Source organism: Chiloscyllium plagiosum, chromosome 8, assembly GCF_004010195.1.
Source record: "Chiloscyllium plagiosum isolate BGI_BamShark_2017 chromosome 8, ASM401019v2, whole genome shotgun sequence".
Taxonomy (NCBI): domain Eukaryota; kingdom Metazoa; phylum Chordata; class Chondrichthyes; order Orectolobiformes; family Hemiscylliidae; genus Chiloscyllium; species Chiloscyllium plagiosum.
Window position 1 is genome coordinate 73,309,934 of NC_057717.1, and position 24,602 is coordinate 73,334,535.

General features: G+C 42.3%; 1 protein-coding gene across 8 annotated transcripts in view; it reads right to left on the reverse strand.

The window, feature by feature from the left end:
• Nucleotides 1-3,121: 3,121 nt before the first annotated feature.
• Nucleotides 3,122-24,602, reverse strand: part of LOC122552141 (mucin-5AC-like) — a 120,657-nt gene continuing 99,176 nt past the window's right edge. For 7 of the 8 annotated variants that reach the window (XM_043694632.1, XM_043694637.1, XM_043694635.1 and 4 more), the window contains 2 exons: nucleotides 23,521-23,606; nucleotides 19,610-20,232 (listed from right to left, as the gene is read on the reverse strand). In XM_043694632.1, coding sequence (XP_043550567.1) covers nucleotides 20,143-20,232; nucleotides 23,521-23,606 — 176 coding nt within the window. In that variant the 3' untranslated portion in view covers nucleotides 19,610-20,142. Of the gene's footprint in view, nucleotides 3,281-19,609; nucleotides 20,233-23,520; nucleotides 23,607-24,602 lie in introns of those variants that run through there. The other variant, XM_043694634.1, reaches the window with a different exon arrangement.

Sequence of the window (24,602 nt, forward strand, 5' to 3'; positions counted from 1 at the left end):
AATGACCTGGTGGCACAAAGACGCAAGGGCTGTGCGGTGACATCATCCCAAGATGGTTGCCTGCAAAGGGGAGGGAGGAAGCTTGAGGTGACTACAGGTGACTCCAGCCGGGGCCATGAGGCGAGGCAGAGCGGCAACTCTAGCGGCCAGGTGGAGTAATCAATAACCACTGTCTGAATGAAGGAAACTAGGTCATTGTTCTCCTTTCATTATCCAATAGTAAGGCAGCAACCACCCCCAAAAATACTAAAATGAATTATTTCAATGCTATAATACAGGACGTGTGTAAGTATTAGGAAGTATTAAAAGATGAAAACATTTGATACAACACGGTGGTCAGCTCTTCTGCTCATTAAACCAATCACACAGACAAGCCCATCTCTCCTCGTATTCTGTTCAAGTATGAGTGACACTATTTATCTTCCTAAGTGAACATTAAACAACAATTATTTAAAACTCTAAGCCTCCTTTCTCGTAAAGTCTCCCACTCTATAAAATATACTCATCCAATAAAGCCCCTTGTTAAATTTACACCAACTTAATGTTTTCAAACCCAGAAAACGGCTGTTGTCTCCTGTGTTGATCTTCTTTTGTTTGTAGATCTCTCTAGGCGGTCTTCAGTCTTCTGCTATAAAGATGTTTCATATGAGAAAGGTACCTTTGAGAGAATGCTTTGAATAGCAGTTTTTCGATAGCAGAAGGTGTTCTTTCTTTGGTTAACTATCCAAAATGTCTGCTTTTTATACCTCAAAACATTGGGCTGCCTCATTGGTTCGATTTTGTCAAAACAGTAAAATTCATATTGATTGGGTTTTACTATTTTGAGGCATAGTTTAAACTGGTTGGTTAATTTAGAACCACAGTGGAAACAACTCAGTATCTAGATTCCAGCCAAAATATTAGGTGTTTCAATTCTCCTGCACACACTGTGACATGATAGCTGCTTGGCAGCTTTCCCTCCCTCTTAAAGTACAGTACACACCTTCAACTTCATAACACATTTAACATTGTTACTTTGAAAGAAGCTAAGCAAACTGGTCCTGTCTTTTCCTACTTTCTGCCTCCCCCCTTTCTAAATAAAGGGCTTAGATTAGTTATTTCTCAGTGTATTTCATGCAGAAAATAAAAGTAGAAGAGCAGTAGTAATAGGGGGATGGAACCAGGCAGATGTCTGTCAGGGTGGAGATGTGACACCAGGTAGAACTCTGCCTCCCTGGTTCCAGAGTCTCAGATGTTACTGAGTTGGTGAAGGACAGTGAAAAAAGAGATACCAGCCAATATAAGATGAGGCGACGGAGGGATCCGTGAAAACAGAATATAGAAAGCTGTAAAATGATTAGTAAAGCAGGACTTTAAAGGGACTCATCTTAATGTCCCATGCTAGCAAGGTCAGGGATGGGTCAAGAAGAACCAGTGGGTGTGTTGCATTTGGATTTTCTCAAATCTTTTGATTAAGTTTCACTTAGAACTTACCATGCAAAATCACCACACATAGGATTGCTTGTGATCCACAGGCATGGACTCAGGACTGCGAAAGAGTAAATGAGTCATTTCCAGACAAAGACTATCCTGTCTACCCGTAATTCAACTTTGAAGGAGCTATAAACTTGCACTCCAATGTTTGATCCATCTCTATTTTCTGACATACTAACTAGTGGAAATTCTTTACCCTGTCAAAATTATTCATAATTCTGAAAATCTACATAAGGTCTCCTCTTAATCTCTGTCCCACAGGAGAACAAGGCCAATCCATCTAACCGTTCCTTGTATCTAAAATCCTTCATTCCCGGTGTCATACTTGTAAGTCAACTTTAAACTCTCTCCAGAGCTTTAACAACATTCTTTAAATGAAGTGCCCAGAACTGAACACAGTACTGCAAATGTGATCTGACCAATGACTTGTAAAATTGCAGCTTCATTTCCTTGTGTTCATACTCTGTTTCTATTTATAAAACCAAGGATCCTGCAAACCTTCTCAACAACTGTTTCAACTTGTCTGGTCACCTTTAGAGAATTAATGTATGACAACCCCGAGGTCCTTCTGCTCCTGTTCAGGTAGTTTTGCTGTTACACAGTAGATGTGTTCCTGTGCAAACCCGTGTTATAGAAAATTCGCGCTATAAAAATCACTTTAAAAGTGTTGGTGATGCAATCGTGCTACAGTCAACACATGGTTTGAAAGTTCACACTTTAGAAACATCATCCAATATTCATCAATCGCGTTACAGCGAATTGATGTTGATGAAATGTGCATCATAGCAGAACGACCTGTCCTCTGCTTTGAGGTGTACCATTTCAGACTGTGTTGTCTCTCCGTGTTACTTCTACTAAACTGCATTCCCTCCTATTTCTGTGCATTGACATTTTTCTGTCAGGTGTCTGCCCATTTGGCCAACTTATCAATGTCCCTCTGAAGTTGCTCAGCATCATCCTCACTGTTCTCGCTAACTTAGTATCATCTTAGAATTTAGAGATTTTGCAACCAACACTCACTTCTGAATTATTTATATAAATCATAAAAAGCAAGTGACCCAGCACAAATCCCCGGGGAACAGCCTTTCTAACACCTCTCCACTCTGTGAAATGTCCAACGATACCTTCCCTCTGTTTCCTGCTTGGAGCCAATTTCTAACCATTCGGCCACAGACCCATCAATCCCATACATTTCTAATTTACTAACCAGACTACCATATGGCACTGTATCAAATGCTTTCTAAAAGCCCCACATCCACAGCACTGCTCTCATCCGCTGCCTGTGTCACATTCTCAAAGAGCACAATTGCTTTTGTCAGACATGACCTGTTCTCGACAATGCACAGTTGACTGCTCAGCATTAACATTTTGAATCCAATAAGTGTATATTCATCTTCCTCACGATTGATGTCAAGCTGACAGGCAATTCCAGAAGTTTTTTTTAAATTGAATTTAAATTCCACCATCTGCTGTGCCGTGATTTGAATGCGGAACATTAACAGTGTCTCTGAATCAATAGCCTGGTGATAAACCCACTAATTCCCCTTTAGATTTGTGCTGAAATATTTGAATGGGCAGTTGCCAAATCCTTGATGATTCTATTTACCTTTTATTTCATATTCCACTTGATACACCAAGGGATGCCACTGGACTAAGTCACCGGGACAATCCATTTCCTATTTTGATTCTGTTCCTTTTGTGTTGAGGAAGTCCTTTCCAGGCAGATACTGAAGGATCACATTTTTGCAGGATCTGGAGTTGAAGCGACAGAATCCTGAACAATACACCCATTGGGGCTCTCATTAACCTGTGAAGGGAAATGAGAGCTCATGTCAAAAAGTATACCCTTTCTTGTCACATCTTGTCATCTGGTGCTAAAGGGATGAGTGGGTTTGGGGAAATGGTGGATTGGTTATTGAGGTGAATGACTGGCCATGATCAATTGAATGGTGGGACAGGCTCGAAGGGGCGAATGGCCTACTCTTGCTGCTATTTACTATGTTCCTATCTGAAAACAAGAAAACTGACAAAAATGGTAATCATCATTTTGTTTACAATGAATGAAATTCCTAGTGACTAAGAAACTGGAAAACATTTCAACATTTCACGTTCCAGTCATTGAGGGAAATGTACGCTCATATCTCACTTGTTCGAATATCAGCAAATGCAGTCACTTCTGATATCAAGAATCTCACTCACAAAATTTGTGGATACTGCAAAATCCAAACTACAGAAGGTGCGGTTCCATCCATAAATGCAACAAATAAATTATAGATTTAGTTAACATTGATAAAATTAAAAGAATTCGGGGCTACCAGTATGTTAATAGCTGGCTATTATGTATCAATCTGTACAGATCGCGAGCTGATTAGATCTTAATTACGAACTCCATCTGTCCTGTGCTGGCGTTCAAGCCAAATATTTGTGCTCATGTCTAATTATGTTAACTTGAGACGAACCTAGCTTGTCAAAAGGAATCCAGAGACACATACATACAGGGTGAGCGTGTCTTGGAGATGTTTCAGAGCTGACTCAGACAGACGCAAGCTGTGTCGCGGCAGATGGGAGTGAATCACTTTCTGTGACTGACAGAGCACTGGCATAATCTCTATGAATGACCGAGATGATGGGCTTCTGTGTTATGTTTGCTAATAACACAAAGTGATGTGGGACAGTAAACTGCCAAGAGGACATAGAAAGGCTGGGAATGAGATTAGGCACGTTCAGTGAGTGAGTAAGAAATAGTCTATGCAACATCATAGCGATAAATGGGAAGCTTTGTTCCTCATTTTAGTTTTTCAAAGTGGTACCGAGAATTGTTCGGGTTTTCGAAGATGATCCTAATCCTAGCCCCAGAAGCAGTAAGCGGCTTTCCTCTCTAACTATTCCAGCTGTCTCATGTGACATGCTCCCCCTTGTTCTGGAATCTCCAACCAGTGGGAATTGTTTAATCTGATCGAGTCGGCCTTTTCCTGTTAATATCCTTGGGACTTTGAGCATATCACCCCTTAACCGTCTCAATTCTAGAGGAAGCAGGCCTTCATATGTATAATCTATCCTGAGAATATAACGCCTGAACTCCAGTATCATTCTTGTAAACCTCCTATATACTCCCTCCAACCTAATAACCACAAACTTGCATGCACTGAACTCCATGGAACACAGTTCTGCATATTCACTCTGTCTACCCTTCCTAACTTGATTGTACTATTTGCACTGTCTACAATGTTGCCGAACATTTTACCTGTCTTGGGAATCTTCGATGCGGTCAGTGTAGAAGAATCTTTACTCTGTATCTAACCCCATTCTCTCCAAGCTCTGGGAGATTTAGATGGAGAAAATGCAGAGGGACACATATTCTGCATCTAATCCAATGGCCTTGCACCCCTAAATTTGTTTGATGTGGGCAGGATGGGGTAAGTGGGTGATTATTCAATATCTAAACCTATGCTGAACCTATCCTGGGAATTTGAAAAGCGGCAGTGTTGGGGGAGGTTTAGACTGTAGGTAACACATTTCTCTACCAGACCTGGAGATTTAAATGGTGACAGTTTAATGTAAGCTTCACATTGTATGGAGCCCAATGTTTCCTCAGCCCTGGGATTGCTTGCTGGGAACACTGTTTAACCTCTCCAATATAGATTCGATGAGTATTGATGGGAGACAGTGTAAATGGAATTGTCAAGGTCGAGTTCGTTCATGTGGATTAGAAAAGGTCTCCAATTGGAATCGTGAGAAAGAAAATGATGAACACGAGCCTAAAGGGTCAGTAGTAGATGTTTAAAGTTGTTTAAGCTGTTTTGATCTCAAGTAAATTGTAATTTTTCAGTGTTGAGTTGCAATAATCTGATGCATTTTCCTCACGATCCTCCTCGAATCCCTGGTAAGATCTGCTCACACATCATTTTCTATCCAAACTGTTGAATGCAGCAGCATGTTTCGTCTTTTCACTTGAAAACCCCTGATCTCCTCCTCACAACATACTTACCAATCGATCTTGTCCACAGCATATTTAAACCTAAGCCTGTCCTTATCTGATGCCATCTGGAAATTCAAATCTCCTTCAGCCCCTTCCTGACTGTTGTACACTGTGCGAGTGTCTGCATTTTCTTTGAGAGACTCAAAGAAAAAGAGAGAAGTTTAGCCTGGGAGAGAGGAAATAGACTCTGTGTCAAGATGCAGCAACTTCCTCAGATGAGCAGCTCTGACAACACAACAAGGATGGAGCACAAATCCTCACTAATACCCTCTCTCTGAAGTGCAATTCCCTTTCGTTCTCTCTTTCTCTCTCTCTCCCTCACATACACACAGACATATTCTCTCTCTCTTTCTCTCTCTGTTATGTACACTGTCCCTCTCAGTCACATACATACTCTCTGATAAGCCCTCCTGCTCTCTTTCTCTCTCTCTTTGTCGTTCTCTCTCTCACACACCACACTCCCTCTGTTGCACACTGTCCCTCTGTCACACATACTCACACTCACTGTCTTTCTGAAGTACACTGTCTCTCAGACTCACATGCTGAAACATACAGAACAACTGTATCATACACATTCTCACACACAGAGCTGAACATATGTCCCTCACACACAGGCACAGGGATGTAAACATCTCACTCATTGATGTACAAAAGTGAGATCCACACACAGATCCATATATGTTCAAGCAGGTATTGCTCACTGATGTACTCTCTCTCTCTTTCTCTCTCACACACACACTCATACAAACAATCACACAGCCAAACACTCACTTACGAGCACCATCTACAAGAAATAGGCTGCGTTTTCAATACTGTGTGCCATCTGGTCTCCCTGCTATAGGAAGGATGTTGTTGAAAGTGTGTGTCAGCGTTTGTGAGTGTATTGGCATTGCTGTGCAAATATTTGTGTTTGTGCATGTATGTGTGGTAGTATGTGTACATCAGCTCACGTGTGTATGTGTATGAGACAGAGAAAGAGAGAGAGAGTTAGGAGTTCCACCATAGAATCATTGACACTCAAATTGTTCAATTAGATTGACATCCACATAGACCAAGTCACTCGCTCACGCAGATCTGCTCGCTCAATATCAGAAACGTACACACACACACACACACACACACACACACACACACACACACACAGATTGTAGAGCCTTTGCCTTTGATCTTTATGTAGTCATTGTCTACAGGATAATGCCAACAGACTGTAGGATAGCAAATGTTGCCCCCTTGTTGAAGAAGAGGAGTAGAGACAACCTTGGTAATTATAGACCAGTGAGGCTTACTTTGTGTTGGAAACAGTTATAAGAGGGTAAAGTGTTGGAAACAGTTATAAGAGATATGATTTATGATTATCTAGTTGATTAGGGGTTGCAACATGGTTTTGTGAAGGTTTGGTCGTGCCTCACTAACCTTATTGAGTTCTTCGAGAAGGTGAACAAACAGGTGGATGAGGGTAAAGCAGATGATGTGGTGAATATGGATTTCAATAAGGTATTTGATAAGTTCCCAGGGTAGGCTATTGCACAAAATACAGAGGCATAGGATTGATGGTGATTTAGTCGTTTGGATCAGAAACTGTCTAGCTGAAAGAAGACAGAGGGTGATGGTTGATGGGAAATGTTCATCCTGGAGTTCAGTTACTAGTGGTGTACCACAAGGATCTGTTTTAGGGCCACTACTGTTTGTCATGTTTAGTCATGACCTAGATGAGGGCGTAGATGAGTTAGTAAATTTGTGGATGACACTCAGGTCAGTGGAGTTGTGGATAGTGTGGAAGGATGTTGCAGGTTATAGAGGGACATAGATTAGCTGCAGAACTGGACTGAGAAGTGGCAAATGGTGCTTAGTTCATAAAAGTGTGAGGTGATTCATTTTGGACGAAATAACAGGAATAAAGTGTACTTGGCTAATAGTAAGATTCTTGGTATTGTAGAAGAGCAGAGAGATCTCAGTGTTCATGTACATAGATTCCAGAAAGTTGCCACCCATGTTAATAAGGTTGTTAAGAAGGCATACGGTGTGTCAGCTATTATTGGCAGAGGGATTGAGATTCAGAACCATTAAGTCATGTTGCAGCTGTATGAAACTCTGCTGCAGCCGCACTTGGAGTATTGCATGCAGTTCTAGTCACCGCATTATAGAAAAGATGTGGAAGCTTTGGAAAGTTTTCAGAGGAGATTTGTTAGGATGTTGTCTGATATGGAGGGACGGTCTTATGAGGAAAGGGTGAAGGACTTGAGGCTGTTTTCATTAGAGAGAAGGCGGTTGAGAGGTAACAACTGCGATTTAGAAGACAATCAGAGGGTTAGAAGGAGAGTAATGGCTAGCACGAGGGTACACAGCTTTAAATTGAGTGATTGTAGATATAGGACAGATGTCAAAGATGGTTTCTTTACTAAGATAGTAGTAGAGGCACTTGCTGCAACAGTAGTAGACAAGCCAAATTTAAGGGCATTTAAGTGGTCTTTGAATAAACATATGGACGAAAATGAAATGGTGTAGGACAGATAGACCTCAGATTGGTTCCATACGTCGGCGCAACATCACAGGCTGAAGAGCCTGTACTGCACTGTAAAGTTTCATGCTCTGCGTTCGATGTACATACACACAGAAATATTGTATTTTATTTTATTTTATAGATGTACAAAAATAGAAGACAGACAGTGAGAGTTATATCTGGGACAGACAATGCCAGCAACTATGCTCTGAGACCGACCTCAGAAATACATCTGCAAATAAACAAAGCTGTAGGATGCAACTTTGTGTGTTTGTGGGTGTGATTGTACTTACACAGGATTGAAGAAAATTGAGACAGTGTGAGGTTTGTATCCAGGATGATAGTGACAGGATAACAGGATACTAATATCTTCAGTCAATGGGGAAATGGAGAGAGAGGGAGAGAGAGAGAGAGAGAGTCTTAGATGTACATGCACACAGTCTCTCCTCCTCACACAGATATGCTCGCTCGCACTCAGAAACATGGAGAAGCACACACATACGCACACAGACATGCACACACACCCAGTCTCTCTCACTCACAGTTAGAAACATACACACAGAAGTATAGAACATTTGTTGGAAATATAAAAATAGAAGGTAGATAGAAAGAGTTACATCTGGGAGTCACACAATGGCAGCAGGAATATTCTGAGACAGAACGTCAGCAATTATCTCCAATTATCTGCCCAGTCCTCTGTGTCAGAGTGTGTAGGGTCAGATAATCTTTCATGTTAGTATTGGACCAATGTTCAATATTTTCAAACTTCATTAATGCTGCCAGTCTCTCTTGTTTTTCCTTATTTATAGCGACAATGTCAGTGTTGTGCTAGCATGAAATGGCTGCCAAGAACAAAGCTAACATATCTTACTGATTCATTTGGGTCTGGAACTCAGGCAGCAAGGGAGAGGGGATGTATCAAAAATGCACACATTTTTGCATTGTAGAAAAATTAATTCTCTTTGCAGAGATAGGAAATCGAGACAGCTTTTTGAGGGTTATTAAAATGCAAAGTCCAGAAGCTATTTACTGTGGACGCCTGAGAATATGTCACATTGCAACAGTATCTTTCTTACTTTCCCAGCTCCAATTATCTGAGAGACTGAAATCTACAAAAAAAAACCCTGAAACAGCTCAGCCACTCAATTGCAAATGTGCAGCTTTGTTCAGTGTCGGCCACAGAGTTTGAATCCTGAGTGGCTAGGCCCAACCTCAAAACATTTTTTTTAAACCAACTACCAGTCTGAGCTGCTGGGAGTTCAAATTTTGTGTTGTTCACGAATAAAGGAAAACAATGCATTTGCAAATAAACAAAGCCGTGGGATTTAACAATATATGTTTGTTGGTGTGATTGTAGTTACACATGATTGTAGTTACACATGATATGAAATAGTGTGAAATGGACAGCATTGTAACCAGTATGGTAGTGTCATTATAAAATCTTCAGTGAATTGGGAAAACAGAGGGGGACGATTTCAAAACGGGCAAGCGGGGAGTCACGAAAGTAGTGTAGTTTATGTCTTCAACATGCAAAGGTTTATACAAGTTTCTGAATTGTTTTCAGCAAAGGGAAACTGATCACAGCTCAATTAGAAATTTTCAGTGCAGAGTAACAATAATCAGATGCATTTTATTCACTTTCCCACTTCAATCTCGGGTAAAATCTGGGAACACATCATTTGTTCTAAAATGTTGTTTGAATCAGCAGATTAACTTGTCCTCTTTCCAATTTTCTTTCCAAGCTATTTCTGCTGAGCCAATGTTTAAATCTAAGACTGTCCTGATCTGATGCCATTTCGAAATCTGACTGCCTTTCTTTCCCTTCCTGACTGTTACTCATTGTGTGAATGTCTGTTTGTTTCTCTCCCACATTTCATAACACATGGAAATTTCCACATGCAGTAGTTGAGTCCTGAGTGGCTCAGCTCATTCTTGAGTTGGTCCATGGTGGGTACTTTCTCGCCTGTTCCCACCCCCTCCGCCCCCATCTGGTTGCTTTGAATTGAAGTTGCCCACATCCCTCAATTAGACTCCAGTCTGAATCTCATTCTCAGGCTTCTGGAGTTCCATATGCAAAACACCCTATCACCTTAAATAGATTCCAATCTATGCCTCACTTTTGAGTATTTTTTATTCTTCTTTATAAACACGCCGAGCCCCTCGATTAGATTCCAATCTGCAATTGACTTCCATTTATCTGGCACTCTGCATATAAACCACGTCAAACCCCTAATCAGATTGCGATCTGTTACTCACTGCTGGGTATTTGCTCTTCTGTAATATTAGGTACCCTGAAACCTCTCGATTAGATTTCAGTGTGTAACTCACTCCCATGTATTTGTGACTCTCTATATAAAACACTCTGAAATCTTCGATCATATTCCAGTTTGTGACTCACTCCTGAATATTTGTTATTCACTTTATACACTAACCCAAGCACCCCAAAAGTTTCTATCTATAATACATTCATGGTTATCTGTTATTCTATGTATAAACCACCAGAAATTCCTCAATTAGATTCCAGTCTGTAACTCACTCGTGGCTATCTGTTATTCTCCATATAAAACATCCTAAACCCCCTCAATTTAATTTCAATCTTTACCTGACTCCCATGTATCTATGACCCTGTACATGAACCATCCTAAACCCCTCAATTCGTTGCCAGTCTATAACTCATCCACCAGTATCCGTATTTCTAATTGGAAACCAAATGAATCCCTCAACTATATTTCTGTCTGTAACTGACTCGCTAGTACCTGTGAGTCTGTATGTACATTACCCAAATCCCTTGATTATATTTCAGATTGTAATTCACTTCCCGCTATGTGTTATCCTACATTTAAAACTCCAGGTCCTCTCCATTAGTTTGCTGTCTGTAACCTTACACCCTGCTGTGTTATGCTCACGTTCTCAACACAATCTTCAGGAAAGAACGATCAATGTATCATTTGACCTCCTATTGTTGTCATTACCATTATGTTAACTTTCTGATATTTGTGTGCAAGGTCAACCGAACCCCCTGGACAATAGTGTTGCAGAATTTCTCACCATTTTAAACAGAAACATTCTGCTTTTTCCATTCTTCCTGCAAACGCGAATCACATGTCACCACATTATATTCCATCCGTCAGTTTTAAATATAACTCACGCAATTCAGATGTCAAAGTAGATGACATGATGGGATGCAGCAAACTCTGTTACACTCAGTACTTTCATGTTGCAATTTAATAATATCCAGTCAGAATCCTGCCCTCCCTAAGGGAGAAAAACTCCCTGGGTCTGGAAGTGTGGACTGGACAGGAAACCGCCAAAGAGAGGGCGAATAAGAGAAAGGAAGGCAGAGAAACAGGGCTAGACAGATGGACAGAGAGAGACAGACAACGAAAGAGAGAGAGGGTAAGACATGACAAAAAAAAAACAGACAGAAAAAGAGAAATAAAGAGTCAGAGAAAAAAATAGAGATAAAGAAAGAAAGATTGATAACAAAAGAGAGAGAAAAGAAAGAAAGGGGAAAATAGTGAAATAAATAAAAAGATAAGTTGGGAGAAAGAAAAAGAGAAATAACATAGGATATAGATCATTAAAGCATAGTACAGGCCCTTCAGCCCTCGATGTTGCATCGGTCTGTAAAAACAATCTTAATCCTATGTATCCTACACTATTCCATGTTCACCCATACGTTTATCCAATGACCATTTAAATTCCTCCAACCAGAAGAAAAAGACTGTGTAAGGTAAGGCTTTTTTTTTGTTTTTCTTTTATTTCATATATTTAAGTGCACTGTTTGGTTTTATTTAGTTGATATAAAGCTAAGGCTTACAATGGCAGGGGATCTCAGACCCGTGGCATGTGCCTTTTGCTTGCTATGAAAGCTCAGGGACGTGGCTGACATTCCTGACTCTTACACTTGCAAGAAGTGTGTTCAGTTGCAGCTCTTGTTTGACTGCATGATGGCTCTGGCGCTGTGGATTGACTCACAGCGGAAAATCTGCAATGCTGAGGAGGTTGTGGATAGCACGTTTAATGAACAGGTCACACAGCATGTTAGAATTGCTGAGGGAGCCAGTGACCAAAAGGCAGTAAAAGATTGGGAAGGAAGTGCAGGTGTCCCCTGCAGTCATCTCCCTCTAAAACAGTACAGGGGAACTTCGATTATCTGAACGTGATGGGCAGGCACTATTTCATTTGGATAATCGATTATTTGGTTAATCAATTAAATGCCTTTCCTCTGGGGCTCGGAACTTTGAAAGTCCACTCCCTGTTCAGGAGATTGCAGCAGCACGCAGCGTGCGAGGCTCCGCCTCCAACCCCGCCCCAACCTCGCAACACCGCACCCCCACCTCGAACTCCGTGCAACACTGCTCCCCTGACCCCGCCCACCCACCCAACCCCATCCAACACAGCCCCCCACCCCCAAGCAACACCCCTCCACACCCAACCCCGTGCAACTCCGCCCCACCCGAAACCCGTGCATCATCGCCGCTATCCACTCCCTGTTCAGGAGATTGCAGCAGCACGCAGCGTGCGAGGCTCCGCCTCCAACCCCGCCCCAACCTCGCAACACCGCACCCCCACCTCGAACCCCGTGCAACACTGCTCCCCTGACCCCGCCCACCCACCCAACCCCATCCAACACAGCCCCCCACCCCCAAGCAACACCCCTCCACACCCAACCCCGTGCAACTCCGCCCCACCCGAAACCCCTGCATCATCGCCGCTAACCTCAAGTAACACCTCTTCCCACCCCCAACCCCGCTCCGTCAACTCCCTCCAACACTGCCCCCCGCCCGCCCCCAACCCTGTACACTTCCACCTCCCGGGACAGCTGGATTGTACAGCAAAAACAAGACTGCTGCTGCCTTTTGTGGGGTAAGTCTTCAAACAGCGTGCACACACACACACACACACACGCAGCCGCAGCCACACACACAACGTTTTACTGCAACATTTTGACAGGTTCCACCTTCGCCCTATACAGGACAAGGTTAGAGAGAATACCTGGGGAAGGGGGGTGTTTAGGGTACACCCCTGTGTAGAACGCCAGGGAAAGTGAGGGGAGAGTGAGCTTAGTCATTTGGAGATGGTGCCTGTTTAATCATTGTATACAAAAGACGCGATCAGTGTTGGAAATGTGTCTTTGATGCAATGTTTCCATCGGGACCTCGGGTAATCCAATTTTCGGATAATTGGTATTCGGATAATCGAGGTTCTTCTGTATACTGTTTTGGATACTGTTGGGGAGATGGCTCACCAAGGGAAGGCAGTAGTTGCCAAGATCATAACACCGTGGTGGGCACTGCTGTTCAGAAGGGCGGGAAATCGACTTGTAGGGTCATGTTCATAGGGGATTCTATTGTAAGGGGAGTAAATAGGCGCTTGTGTGTCTGAAAGCTGGATTCCCGGATGGTATGTTGCCTCCCAAGTTCTCGGGTCAGGGATATCACAGATCGGCTGCAGAGTATTCAAAAACGGGAGGATAAACAGCCAGTTGTGTTAGTGCATATAGGCACCAACGATATAAGTAAAACACGAGATGAAGTCCTGAAAGCAGAATTCAGGGAGCAAGGAGAGAAGTTAAAAAAGGAGGACCTCAAAGGTGCCACTTGATAGCCAGCGAAGAAATGAAAGAATAGACAAGATGAATAGGTGGCTTGAGTGATAGTGTAGGAGGGAGGTGTTCAGATTTGATGGACATTGGGACCGGTTCTGGGGAAGGTGGGACAATTACAACTTGGATGGTCTACACCTGAACCAGACTGGAACTAATGTCCTGGGGGGAATTTTTGCTACCGCTGTTGGGGAGGTTTTAAACTAATGGGGGCTGGGAACCAGAAGAGAAGACAAGTAGACAGCGAGGTGGAAACTGGAGACGGTAAGTATCATGAAGTTAACATTAATAAGGGGAAGAGCAGACAGAGATCGGATCAATGCAAAAGAACTGGTGGCCTGAAGTGCATATATTTTAATGCAAGATGTATAGCGGGTAAGGCAGATGAAATTAGAGCTTGGATTGGTGCCTGGGGGTACGACGTTATTGCAATCACAGAGACTTCGTTGAAAGAAGGGCATGATTAGCAACTCAATGTTCCAGGATATAGACGCTTCAGACAGGACAGGGAGGGAAGGAAAAGGGATGGAGGAGTTGCATTTCTGGTCAGGGATGATATCACGGCTGTGCTAAAGGAGGACACCATGGAGGGCTTGATACTGAGGCATTATGGGTGGAGCTGAGAAAGAAGAATGGTGCAGTTACATTGTTGGAGCTATATTACAAGCCTCCCAACAATGAGCAGGAGGTAGAAGAACAAATAACAATGGAGAGGCAACAGGGTAGTGGTGATGGGAGATTTGAATTTTCCCAACATTGACTGAGATACGCTCAGAGATCTGGATGGGGCAGAATTTGTAAGAAGCGTCCAGGAGAGTTTTCTAGAGCAGTATATCAATAGTCCGACGGAGGGGCCATATTGGGCCTGGTGTTTGAGAGATTTATTTGGGAACAGTGACCACAATTCTGTAAGTTTCAGAATACTCGTAAATAATGATTAGAGTGGTCTAAGGGAAGAGTACTAAACTGGGCCAAGGACAATTATATCAAAATTAGGCAGGAGCTGGGAAATGTGGATTGGAAACAGCTATTTGAAAGTAAGTCCACATTTGATATGTGGGAGGCTTTCAAAGACAGGTTAAAGATAGTTCAGGATAGGCATGTCCCGTTGAAAGGAAAAGATAGGAAAGACAAGATTCGTGAACCGTGGATGGCAGGAGAAATCGTACAACTAGCCAGGAGGAAAAGGGAAGCATAGATAAGGTCCAGGCAACTAAGAACAGAACGGGCCATGGAGAGTAGGACGAGTATTAAACGAAGAATCAAGCGGGCTAAAAGGGGTCATGAAATAGCTTTAGCGAACAGAACTAAGGAGAATTCCAAAGCCTTTTATTCTTATATATGAAGCAAGTGGGTAACGAGAGAAAGTATTGGTCAACTAGAGGTAAAGGAAGACAGGCTGTGCATCGAACCTGAGAAAATGAGTGAGATTCTGAATGACTACTCTGCATCAGTGTTCACGGAGAAGAGGGACATGATGAATGTTGAGATTAGAGATAGAAGTTTGGTTACTCTGGATCATGTTGACATATGTACAAACGATGTGTTGGGTAGGCTAGAAGTTATTAAGGTGGAAAAATGTCCAGGACAGGATGTGATCTATCCCAGGTTGCAGAGGGAGGCAAAAGAGGAAATAGCTGGGGCGCTGACAGGTATCTTTGGAGCAAGCTTAAACACAGGTGATCTGTTGGAGAACTGGAGGGTTGCTCATGTTGTCTCTCTGTACAAGAAGGGTAGTAGGGATATTCTGGGTAACTACAGACCAGTGAGCCTGACGTGGGTGGTGGGAAATTTGCTGGAGATCGTACTGAGGGATAAAATCTATTTATATTTGGGAAAAAGGGCTTATCAGTGATAGGTAATATGGTTTTGTGAGGGGGAGATTGTGTCTTACGAAGTTAGAGTTCTTTGAGGAAGTGACCGAGTTGATCGCGGAAGGAAGGACTGTAGATGTCATATATATATAGACTTTAGTAAGGCGTTTGACAAGGTTCCCCATGGTAAACTAATGGAGAAAGTGAGGTCATATTGTGTGCAAGGTGTACTAGCTAGGTGGATAAAGAACTGGTTGAGCAACAGGAGACAGAGATAGTTGTTGAAGGGAGTTTCTTGAAATGGAGAAAGGTGACCAGTGGTGTTCCACAAGGATCTGTGCTGGGTCCACTGTTGTTTGTGATATACATAAATGATCTGGAAGAGGGTACTGTTAGTATGACCAGCAAGTTTGCAGATGACACGAAGATTGGTGGAATAGCAAAACGCATAGGCGACTATTAAAGAATACAGGAGGATATAGATAGACTGGAGAACTGGGTGGAGAAGTGGCAGATGGGAATCAATCCAGGCAAATGTGAGGTTATGCATTTTGGGAAGTCTAATTCGAGAGCGAATTATACAGTAAACGAAAGAGCCTTGGGAAAAGTTGATGAGCAGAGATATCTGGGAGTGCAGGTCCATTGTACCCTGAAGGATGCTGCACTGTTGGATAGAGTGGTCAAGAAGGCATATGGTATGCTTGCGTTCATCGGACGGGTTTTGTGTATAAGAGCAGGCAGATCATGTTAAAAATTGTATTAGACATTGATTTGGCCGCAATTAGAATGCTGTGTACAGTTGCTGCATTACCAAAAGAATGTGGATGCTTTGGAGAGAGTGCAGAGAAGGTTTATGACAATGTTTCCTGTTCTAGAAGGTGCTAGCCATGAAGAGAGGTTGAGTAGGTTAGGATTGTTTTTATTAGAACAAAGGCGATTGTAGGGGGACCTGATCGAGGTCTATAAAATCATGAAGGGTAAAGACAGGGTCGATAGAAATAATCTTTGAACCAGAGTGAAGGATTCAATATCAAGAGGTCACGCTTTCAAGGTGAGACGTGAAACGTTAAAGGGGTATATACGCAGCAAGTACTTTATACAGAGGGTGGTAGGTGCCTGGAACACGTTGCCAGCAGAGGTAGTAGAGGCAGACACAGTAAATTCATTTGAGATGCGTCTGGACAGATGCACGTGTAGTTGGGAAGCAGAGAGATACAAATGCTTAGGAGTTGGTCAATAGCTTTAGACAATGGTTTTGGATCAGCTCAGGCTTGCAGGGCCGACGGTCCTGTTCCTTGGCTGTAAATTTTCTTTACTCTTTGTTCTAAATGCCCTAAAATTTGGGGGTCTGCGACTGTTGCAGGTAGTGCATTCCATTCCCCTACTACTCTGAGTAAAGAAACTACTTCCAATATCTTTCACCGCTCAATTTACAGCTATATTCCCTCGTGCTAGCCATCGCCAGCCAAGGAATAGGGCTCTCACTATCCACCCTATCTAACGCTCTGATTATCTTATATGTTTCAATTAAGACATCTCTCAATCTTTTCTCTCTAACGAAAACAGCCTCGAGTCACTTGGCCTTTCCTCGTAAGATCTTCCCTCAATACCAGGCAACATCCTAGTAAATTTCCTCTGAAACCTTTCCAAACCTTCCACAGCCTTCCTATAATGTGATGAACAGTAGTGTGCGCAATACTCCAAATGTGGCTGCACCAGAGCTTTTTACAGCTGCGGCATGACCTTATGATTCCAAAACTCAGTATCTCTTCCAATAAAAGCTAAAACACTGTATGTCTTCTTAACAACCCTATTAACCTGGGTGGCAACTTTCAAGGATCTATATACCTCAACACCGAGATCTCTGCTCATTTACACTAACAAGAATCTTACCATTAGTCCAGTACTCTGCATTCCCGTTTCTCCTTCCAAAGTGAATCACCTCACAGTTTTCCACATTAAACACCATTTACCACCTCTTCGCCCAGCTCTGCCTTCTTAACAACCTTGTCAACCTGCGTGGCAACTTTCAGGGATCTATGCACGTGGACACAGAGATCTCTCTGCTCATCACACTACCAAGAGTTTTACAATTAGCCCAGTTCTGTTTATTCCTGTTGCTCCTCCCAAAGTGAAACATCTCACACTTTTCCATATTATCCCCCATTTGCCACCTCTCAGCCTAGCTCTGCAACTTATCAATATCCCTCTGTAACTGCAACATCCTTCGGTACTGTCCACAACCCACCGAACTTCGTGTCATCTGCAAATTTACTAACCCATCCTTCTACACCCGCATCTAGGTCATTTATTAAGATAACAAACGGCAACGGCCCCCAAACAAATCCTTGGGGTACACCACTAGTAAAGGAATTCCACGGTGAACATTTCCCATCAACCCTTAACCTCTGTTTTCTTTCAGCTCACCAAATTCTGATCCAAACCACTAAATTACCCTCAATATCACGCATCTGTATTCTCTGCAATAGCCTACCATGGCCAACCTTATCAACACTTTACTGAAATCAATATACACCACATCAACCACTTTACCTTCATCCACTTGTTTGGTCAAATTCTCAAAAAAAAAGAATAGGGTTTAGGAGGTATGACCTACCCTTCACAAATCGTGTTGACTATCCCTCATCAAATTATTCCTTTCCCGATTATTATTCCTGTTGACAATGATGACATAAAGCTCCGCCAAAGGTTCTGCAATCTCCTCTCTAGTTTCCAGGGAATCCTACAATAAATCCTGCCAGGCCTAGGGGATATATTTTTTTCACACTTTCCAGAATTGCTAACATCTTACCTTATGAACCTCATCCTCTTCTCGTCTAATAGCCTGCATCACAGTATTCTCCCCAACAACATTGTTATTAAATAGAGGATTTCCATTGCAACTGTATGCAGACACCTTCCAGTGAACTTTTTTTAAGGAGACATGGTAAAATTGCACTTTCTGCAATTCTCTAGGTTTTATCATCTACGCTCTCAGGTTCTTAGTGGGAAAAGTATTCAAAAGTGGAGTGTGTGAGACCAGCACTGGGTTTGTTCATCTCATTCATCTCATATGTCAGGGGCAAAATCGGGCGGACAAAATTGTGCTGTTTCTCCAATTACATTGCTTAATGAACGAAACAACTATACAGCCTGAGAGTATCACAGGCTAATGTTTTCTTCAAAATGAAGTCTGCCGCTGCTGTAGTGGAGTGGGAAGGCCGCCAGATGATGGCATTGTATCAATTTAAAGAGAAGAGGGAGAGGAAGAGGGACAGAGACTCTGACACTTTGATTCATCACTTTTTTTTAATTTCAGTTAAACCTCCCTTTAGTGATTTCTATTGTTGCCAGAGATGGACATTTAGATACAAATGCATAGAGACACACTTTTGGAGACACACATCAACATAAGCATTGTACCACTGTAAACTCAAGAGGAACATACAGACAGAAAGGGGAGAGAGGGTTCAATAAAAAATCAATGGATTCAGCCCCCAAACTACGGCTTGCCCACTGCACAGAGACACAGGCATAGAGATGCAGACACACATTGATGCAATTTCAAATTGTTGCAGTGACGGAGTTGAATGTCTAAGAATTGATATTTTATCAACGAGCAAGGGCAAGTGCTTGAACAGCCTCAACATTAGGGGATACTGGATGTTTTCCGAGGAAAGCTTGATAGACCAGAATCAGTGTAAAGGAATGTGGCATGATGGTGAGATAGAATGGAATATTTCCAACTTTGGACTCAGGATTTTGTTGTAATTCAATTTCTTTGTAATTGTCGGTCATTTATTTCTTGTACCTACTACTCTACCAAATGAATCATATTGTTATGAGTAAATTTTTATTTCTGTAAATTCCATCTTCAACTAATAGCCCAATTTTACAGAAACACTCGTTCAATGATGATATGCCGTCGTTATCTGTGATGACAGCTACCTGACCCCAGGGAACTGAAATTCAGTCATGAAATTTAGATAAATGTGAGGTGTTGCATCTTGAAAAGGCGCATCAGGCAGGAGTTACACAATTAATGGTAAGGTCCTGGAGAGTGTTGCTGAACAAAGCGATTTTGGAATGCAGGTTCATCGTTCCTTAAAATTCGAGTCACAGGTAGATCGGATAGTGAAGAAGGTTGTTAGTGTGCATTCCTTTTTTGGTCAGAACATCGAGTATAGGCATTGGGAGGTCATGTTGTGTTTAGTGTTTAGTGTGAGAGGGGAAAGACTTAAAAAGGACCTAAGGGGCAATGTTTTGGAATGAGCTGCTGGAGGAAGTGGCGGAGGCTGGTGCAATTACAGTATTTAAAGTGCACCTGGATGGATATATGAAGATGTAGAGTTTAGACGGATTTGGGCCAAGAGTTGGCAAATGGGACTACATTGGTTTAGGCTATCTGGTCGGCATGTTCGGGTTGGAGTGAAGGTCTGCTATGATTCTAAGTTCTTTTCTTAAGTTTTAGAACACCGAATCATGAAAAATGCTGGAATTGTAGTTTCTATCTAGTTTCAGCAAACAAGAGGTCATTATTTATATGTTGATTTTAAAATAAAACACATGCATAAAACATACATAGAAAATGACGTATGAAGGACGATTAATAACATTAGAATATCGATACATTTATAGTTGAAGATTAACTCTTCTCCAACAGTTACTTTGAGTTGAAAATTGTGAAGGTAAGTGCAAACCATTATGCTTTGAGATGAACAACAATTGTATTAGGGGTATCTGGTGCTGATGAACACTCATATCGCCTTCATGTTTCCAAATTGTCAGCTGAGCAGTGAGCCTCTTTCACTTCCAATTCACTATTGGTGCCTCCCTGACCACTGACCATCGTTCGTATCTAGACCATAAACAGGGAAGAGAATGAGTGCTGTGCCATAACTGCACAGAACTACAGAAGAGTTAAGCTACAAAAAAGGCATACAATCCACCTTTGGCACGAAGCTGATTTTTAGTTACAGAGGGTTTTCTGAATTTTGATGTAAACTTAAAGTGCATGCTCAGCTGTCCGAATGGAAATGCTGGGAGACGGTCTGTTCTTAAATAGGTACATGCAGCAATTGGCTGTTAAATTAATACCTGAGTTTTGATTGCTGTTTTGACAACAGTTCGAATTTAACCAATTAATGTAAATTATATATAGGATACGAAAACCCAATCGAGTTTGAATTTACTCCTTTGACAACATCAGACTGAGACGTACAATATTGGTGGGTAGAAAACAACACGGGCATTTTGAAAAGAACAATTGCCATTGACAAGCCAAGCAACTGCCATACAGCTGGAGAGTGAATTCCCCGTCTAATATCTTATACTCAAAGAAATTAGATGATGCTCTGTATCAAATAAATCTTTTCATGCAAAACATATGTGCAGTAAAAAGAAAGAAATAGACCCGGAGAGATCAACAGACAGAAGATTGAAGACAGGGGAAAAGACAGAGACTGCGTGAACTTGAGATTAAGTTAGCATAATGTTTAAAAATTGTCGTTTTGGAACAGCATTGTAAATTGAATTGGGGACAGATAGTAAGTAGTTGAGAAAAAGGGGGCTTGGATTTTGTGAATAATTTTGTTTAGCGTTTACTATTAGAGTTAGGAAAACAAATGGTTAGTTTTCTTTAAATAGTGGCCATTAGGAGTTCCCTGTCACTCACACTGTAACAGATCACGAGGCGTAGGGAGCTTTTCTGGGTGCTTGGCCTTAATTAGCAGAATGGTTAAACTTTCACATCACAGATACTAGATTTAATTTCTTTCCTGAGACTGCACCTATGAACTTGCTATTCCCTGTTCTTGTGCCAGCTAAATATTTTTCTTACCTTGAAATTTTCCTCTGCTTTTTTCCCTTGATTTCCACAGATACCAAGTCAGTTTAACGCCCAACCAACAACACTAGTCAAATACCTTGCAAGGAAGTCAATCCTAGATCTTTTCAATTGCAACCTGCCTGGACTGCCCCAGGAATCGTCTTCGTCAAAGCCAGTGTCCCTCCTGCAACATCACTCCCGCCATGCATTCATCTGTCTGATTCTCCTATTTCGCTACTCACTGGTACATTGCACTGGGAGCAATCCAGAGTTCGTTACATTTGAGGATCTGTTTTGCTTTTTTTTACCAAGCTCCTGCAGGACCACATACTCCCTTTTTATGCAAGTCAGTAATACCAATGTGGATCATGATCTCTGGCTGTGAACACGACCCCAGAAGAATGTACTCCAGCCTCTCTATGACCTGACAGCAGAGAAGTAACACACCGTCCTGCAGTCACATCAACCGCCACAGAAATGCCTACCTGTTCACCAAACTAATGAATTATCAATCACTACTGCTCCTGTTTTATTGTTTCTCAAAGTATGGAAGTGAAGAAAGAGACAAGTAGAAAGATGGACAGTGTGTGCAGACAGACATATAGGAAGAGAGAAAGACGCAGAGGAAAGAGATAGGACAGGAGAGGCAGAGAAAGATGTTGGCTAGAGGCAGAAGTAGCAAGTAACGAAAATCACTGTGAGAAAAGACTACGGGGAAAGTTACTAAACTTTAAATACGTTTTCACAGTAGTTTTTTTTTAGAAAAGGAAAGGAGACAGCAAAGAGAATGAGACCGTTCAGCTGAGAGAACCTGTTGTACAGAAAATGGAGGATGAAAATATTCATTGAATCATTTGCAGAAGAGCACGGGAGCTGATTCAGTTCTTCTTGAATCTATTACAAGAAAGAAGCGGACACCATCGCATAAAGCTTGAGACTGTTAAACAGCACAGTGATGGGGACATTCAGCCACCTTTAACCGTCTTTACAAGAACAGGAAAAACGAATCAACTAATGTGGAGCCTGCACGCTGGATCTCCTCAAAACTGTTCAGTCTCTGAAAGGTTTCTCTCCCTTTGCTCACTGATTGTGCTGGCCAGCAGGCCACACCACAAGCGGTAGGAAAATAAGAACTGCAATAGGATTAACGCTGACTGAGAACCAGAGACAAGATTAGAGTGGTGCTGGAAAAGCACTGCAGGTCAGGCAGCATCCGAAGAGCAGGAAAATCAACGTTTTGGGCAAAAGCCCTTCATCAGGAATGAGGCAGGGAGCCACCGGCGTGGAGAAATAAATGGGAGGGGGTGGGGCTCGGTAGAAGGTAGCTATGAGTGCAATAGGTGGATGGAGGTGAGGATAAAGGTGATAGTCAGAGTGAAGCTTGGAGCGGATAGGTGGGAAGGAAGATTGGCAGATAGAACAGGTCATGAGGTTGATGCTGACCTGGAAGGCTGGAACTGGGGTAAGGTTGAGGGAGGAGGAAATGAGGAAACCGGTGAAGTCCGCATTGATGCCCTAGGGTTGAAGTGTTCCGAGGTGGAAGATGAGGCGTTCTCCCTCCAGGCATCATTGGTGAGGGAGTGGCGGTGCAGGAGGCCTAGGACCTGCATGTCCTCAGCAGAGGGGGAGTTGAAACGTTTGGCCATGGGGCAGTGGGGTTGATTGGTGCGAGTGTCCCGGAGATGTTCCCGAAAGCGGTCTGGGAGAAGGCGTCCAGTCTCCCCGATGTAAAGAGACCACATCAGGAGCAACGGATACAATAAATGACATTTGTGGATGTGCAGATGAAACGTTTATGGATGTGGAAGGCTCCTTTGGGGCCTTGGCTGGAGGTGAGGGAGGAGGTGTGGGCGCAGGTTTTGCAATTCCTGCAGTGGCAGGGGAGGGTTCCAGGAAGGAACGGTGGGTTGTTAGGCGGCGTGGACCTGACCAGATAGTCATGGAGGGAATGGTCTTTGTGGAATGCGGATAGAGGTGGAGAGAGGAATCTATCCCTGGTGATGGCGTCCTTTTGTAGGTGGCGGAAATGTCGACGGATGATGCAGTTTATACGGAGGTTGGTGAGGCAGAAGGTGAGGACGGGGGATTCTGTCCTTGTTGAGGTCGGAGGGGTGGGGTTTGAGGGCGCAGGTGCGGGACGTGGATGCTATGCGTCGGGAGGGCATTGAGGCCATTTGGTGTGTTCGGTGGTGGAACTGGTCCTCCTGCGGGCAGAACTGGGAACTGGCTGACTGGGGACCACTAATTGGTGATTGCCGAAATTCAGAGGAATGATTTGTGGTCTCCTGTGATTAGTGTCAATTCAGTGTCATCTCTCACCTTTTCCTTAGCGATGTTCTTTGCTGTTTCATTATCGAGTTCCACCGGGGAAATGATGCTGATTTTAATCCAAATATATTGCGCATCTAAACACAAACATGAAGAGGTCAAACACATCCAGAGTTAGCACAGGGCGTAATATATTTCATTTTCATACCTGGACACATCTAATACATGCACCTTTTCATATTTTATAATGTTTCTTTTCATCCTTCCTCTCCACATATGTGTTATAATCCCTCTATCTCAGTTTTAATTTACCTAACCAATTATAAAACCTTTATTACTCCATGTATTATCCACTTTGCCTATTCTGAATTATTTTAAAGTCAAACTTTATCAATTCTCACTCCACTTTTATCAATCACAATCAGGCAGAAAAGTGCAGCAGGAGACAAGGATACAATGATAAGCATCATCAGAAAATTAGATAAATGGAGAGACAGATATAGAGAGATACTGTGAGAGAGATAATGAAAGGAAGAATGAAATAGAGATTGACAGAGAAATTGATAGAAACAGCAAGGTGAAGGAGGATGTCAGAGAGTAAAAAAGTGACATAATGTCAAAGCAATGGAGAATCATACAGATGGAGGGAGAAGATGAGAAAGAGAGTGATAGGTATCATTAAGACATAGAACGAAGGAGGAGTAGAGAGACAGAGAATCGCTTAAGAGAAAAAGAAAAGACTGAGAAATATAAGAAAAAAATATAAGAAAAGACTGAGAAAAAGAAAAGACTGAGAAATAGCAACAGTCATAACAGTCATAGCAACTAGCTGATTAAAAAAACACTGAAAAGAGCAGGGAGGTCATGTACAAATAGAAGATTTAAGCTTGGATTCGAAACCTTCTAACTTTATATGCTATGGTCACAGGTAACTGAAAAATAAATGTGAAAATGTTTTGACTAGTCTATTGCCAATTAAATTTGATAATACAATGGCATTGTTTTGCTGAGCCAATGGTGGCATTGTGGAATTGCCCTTAGAGCCTGCGAAAGGAATTGGTCTGAATCTGACCGAAGAGTTAGAAGTAATTTACAAATAAACTGCGTGAGTTACAGCTGTGGATGAGACTAGT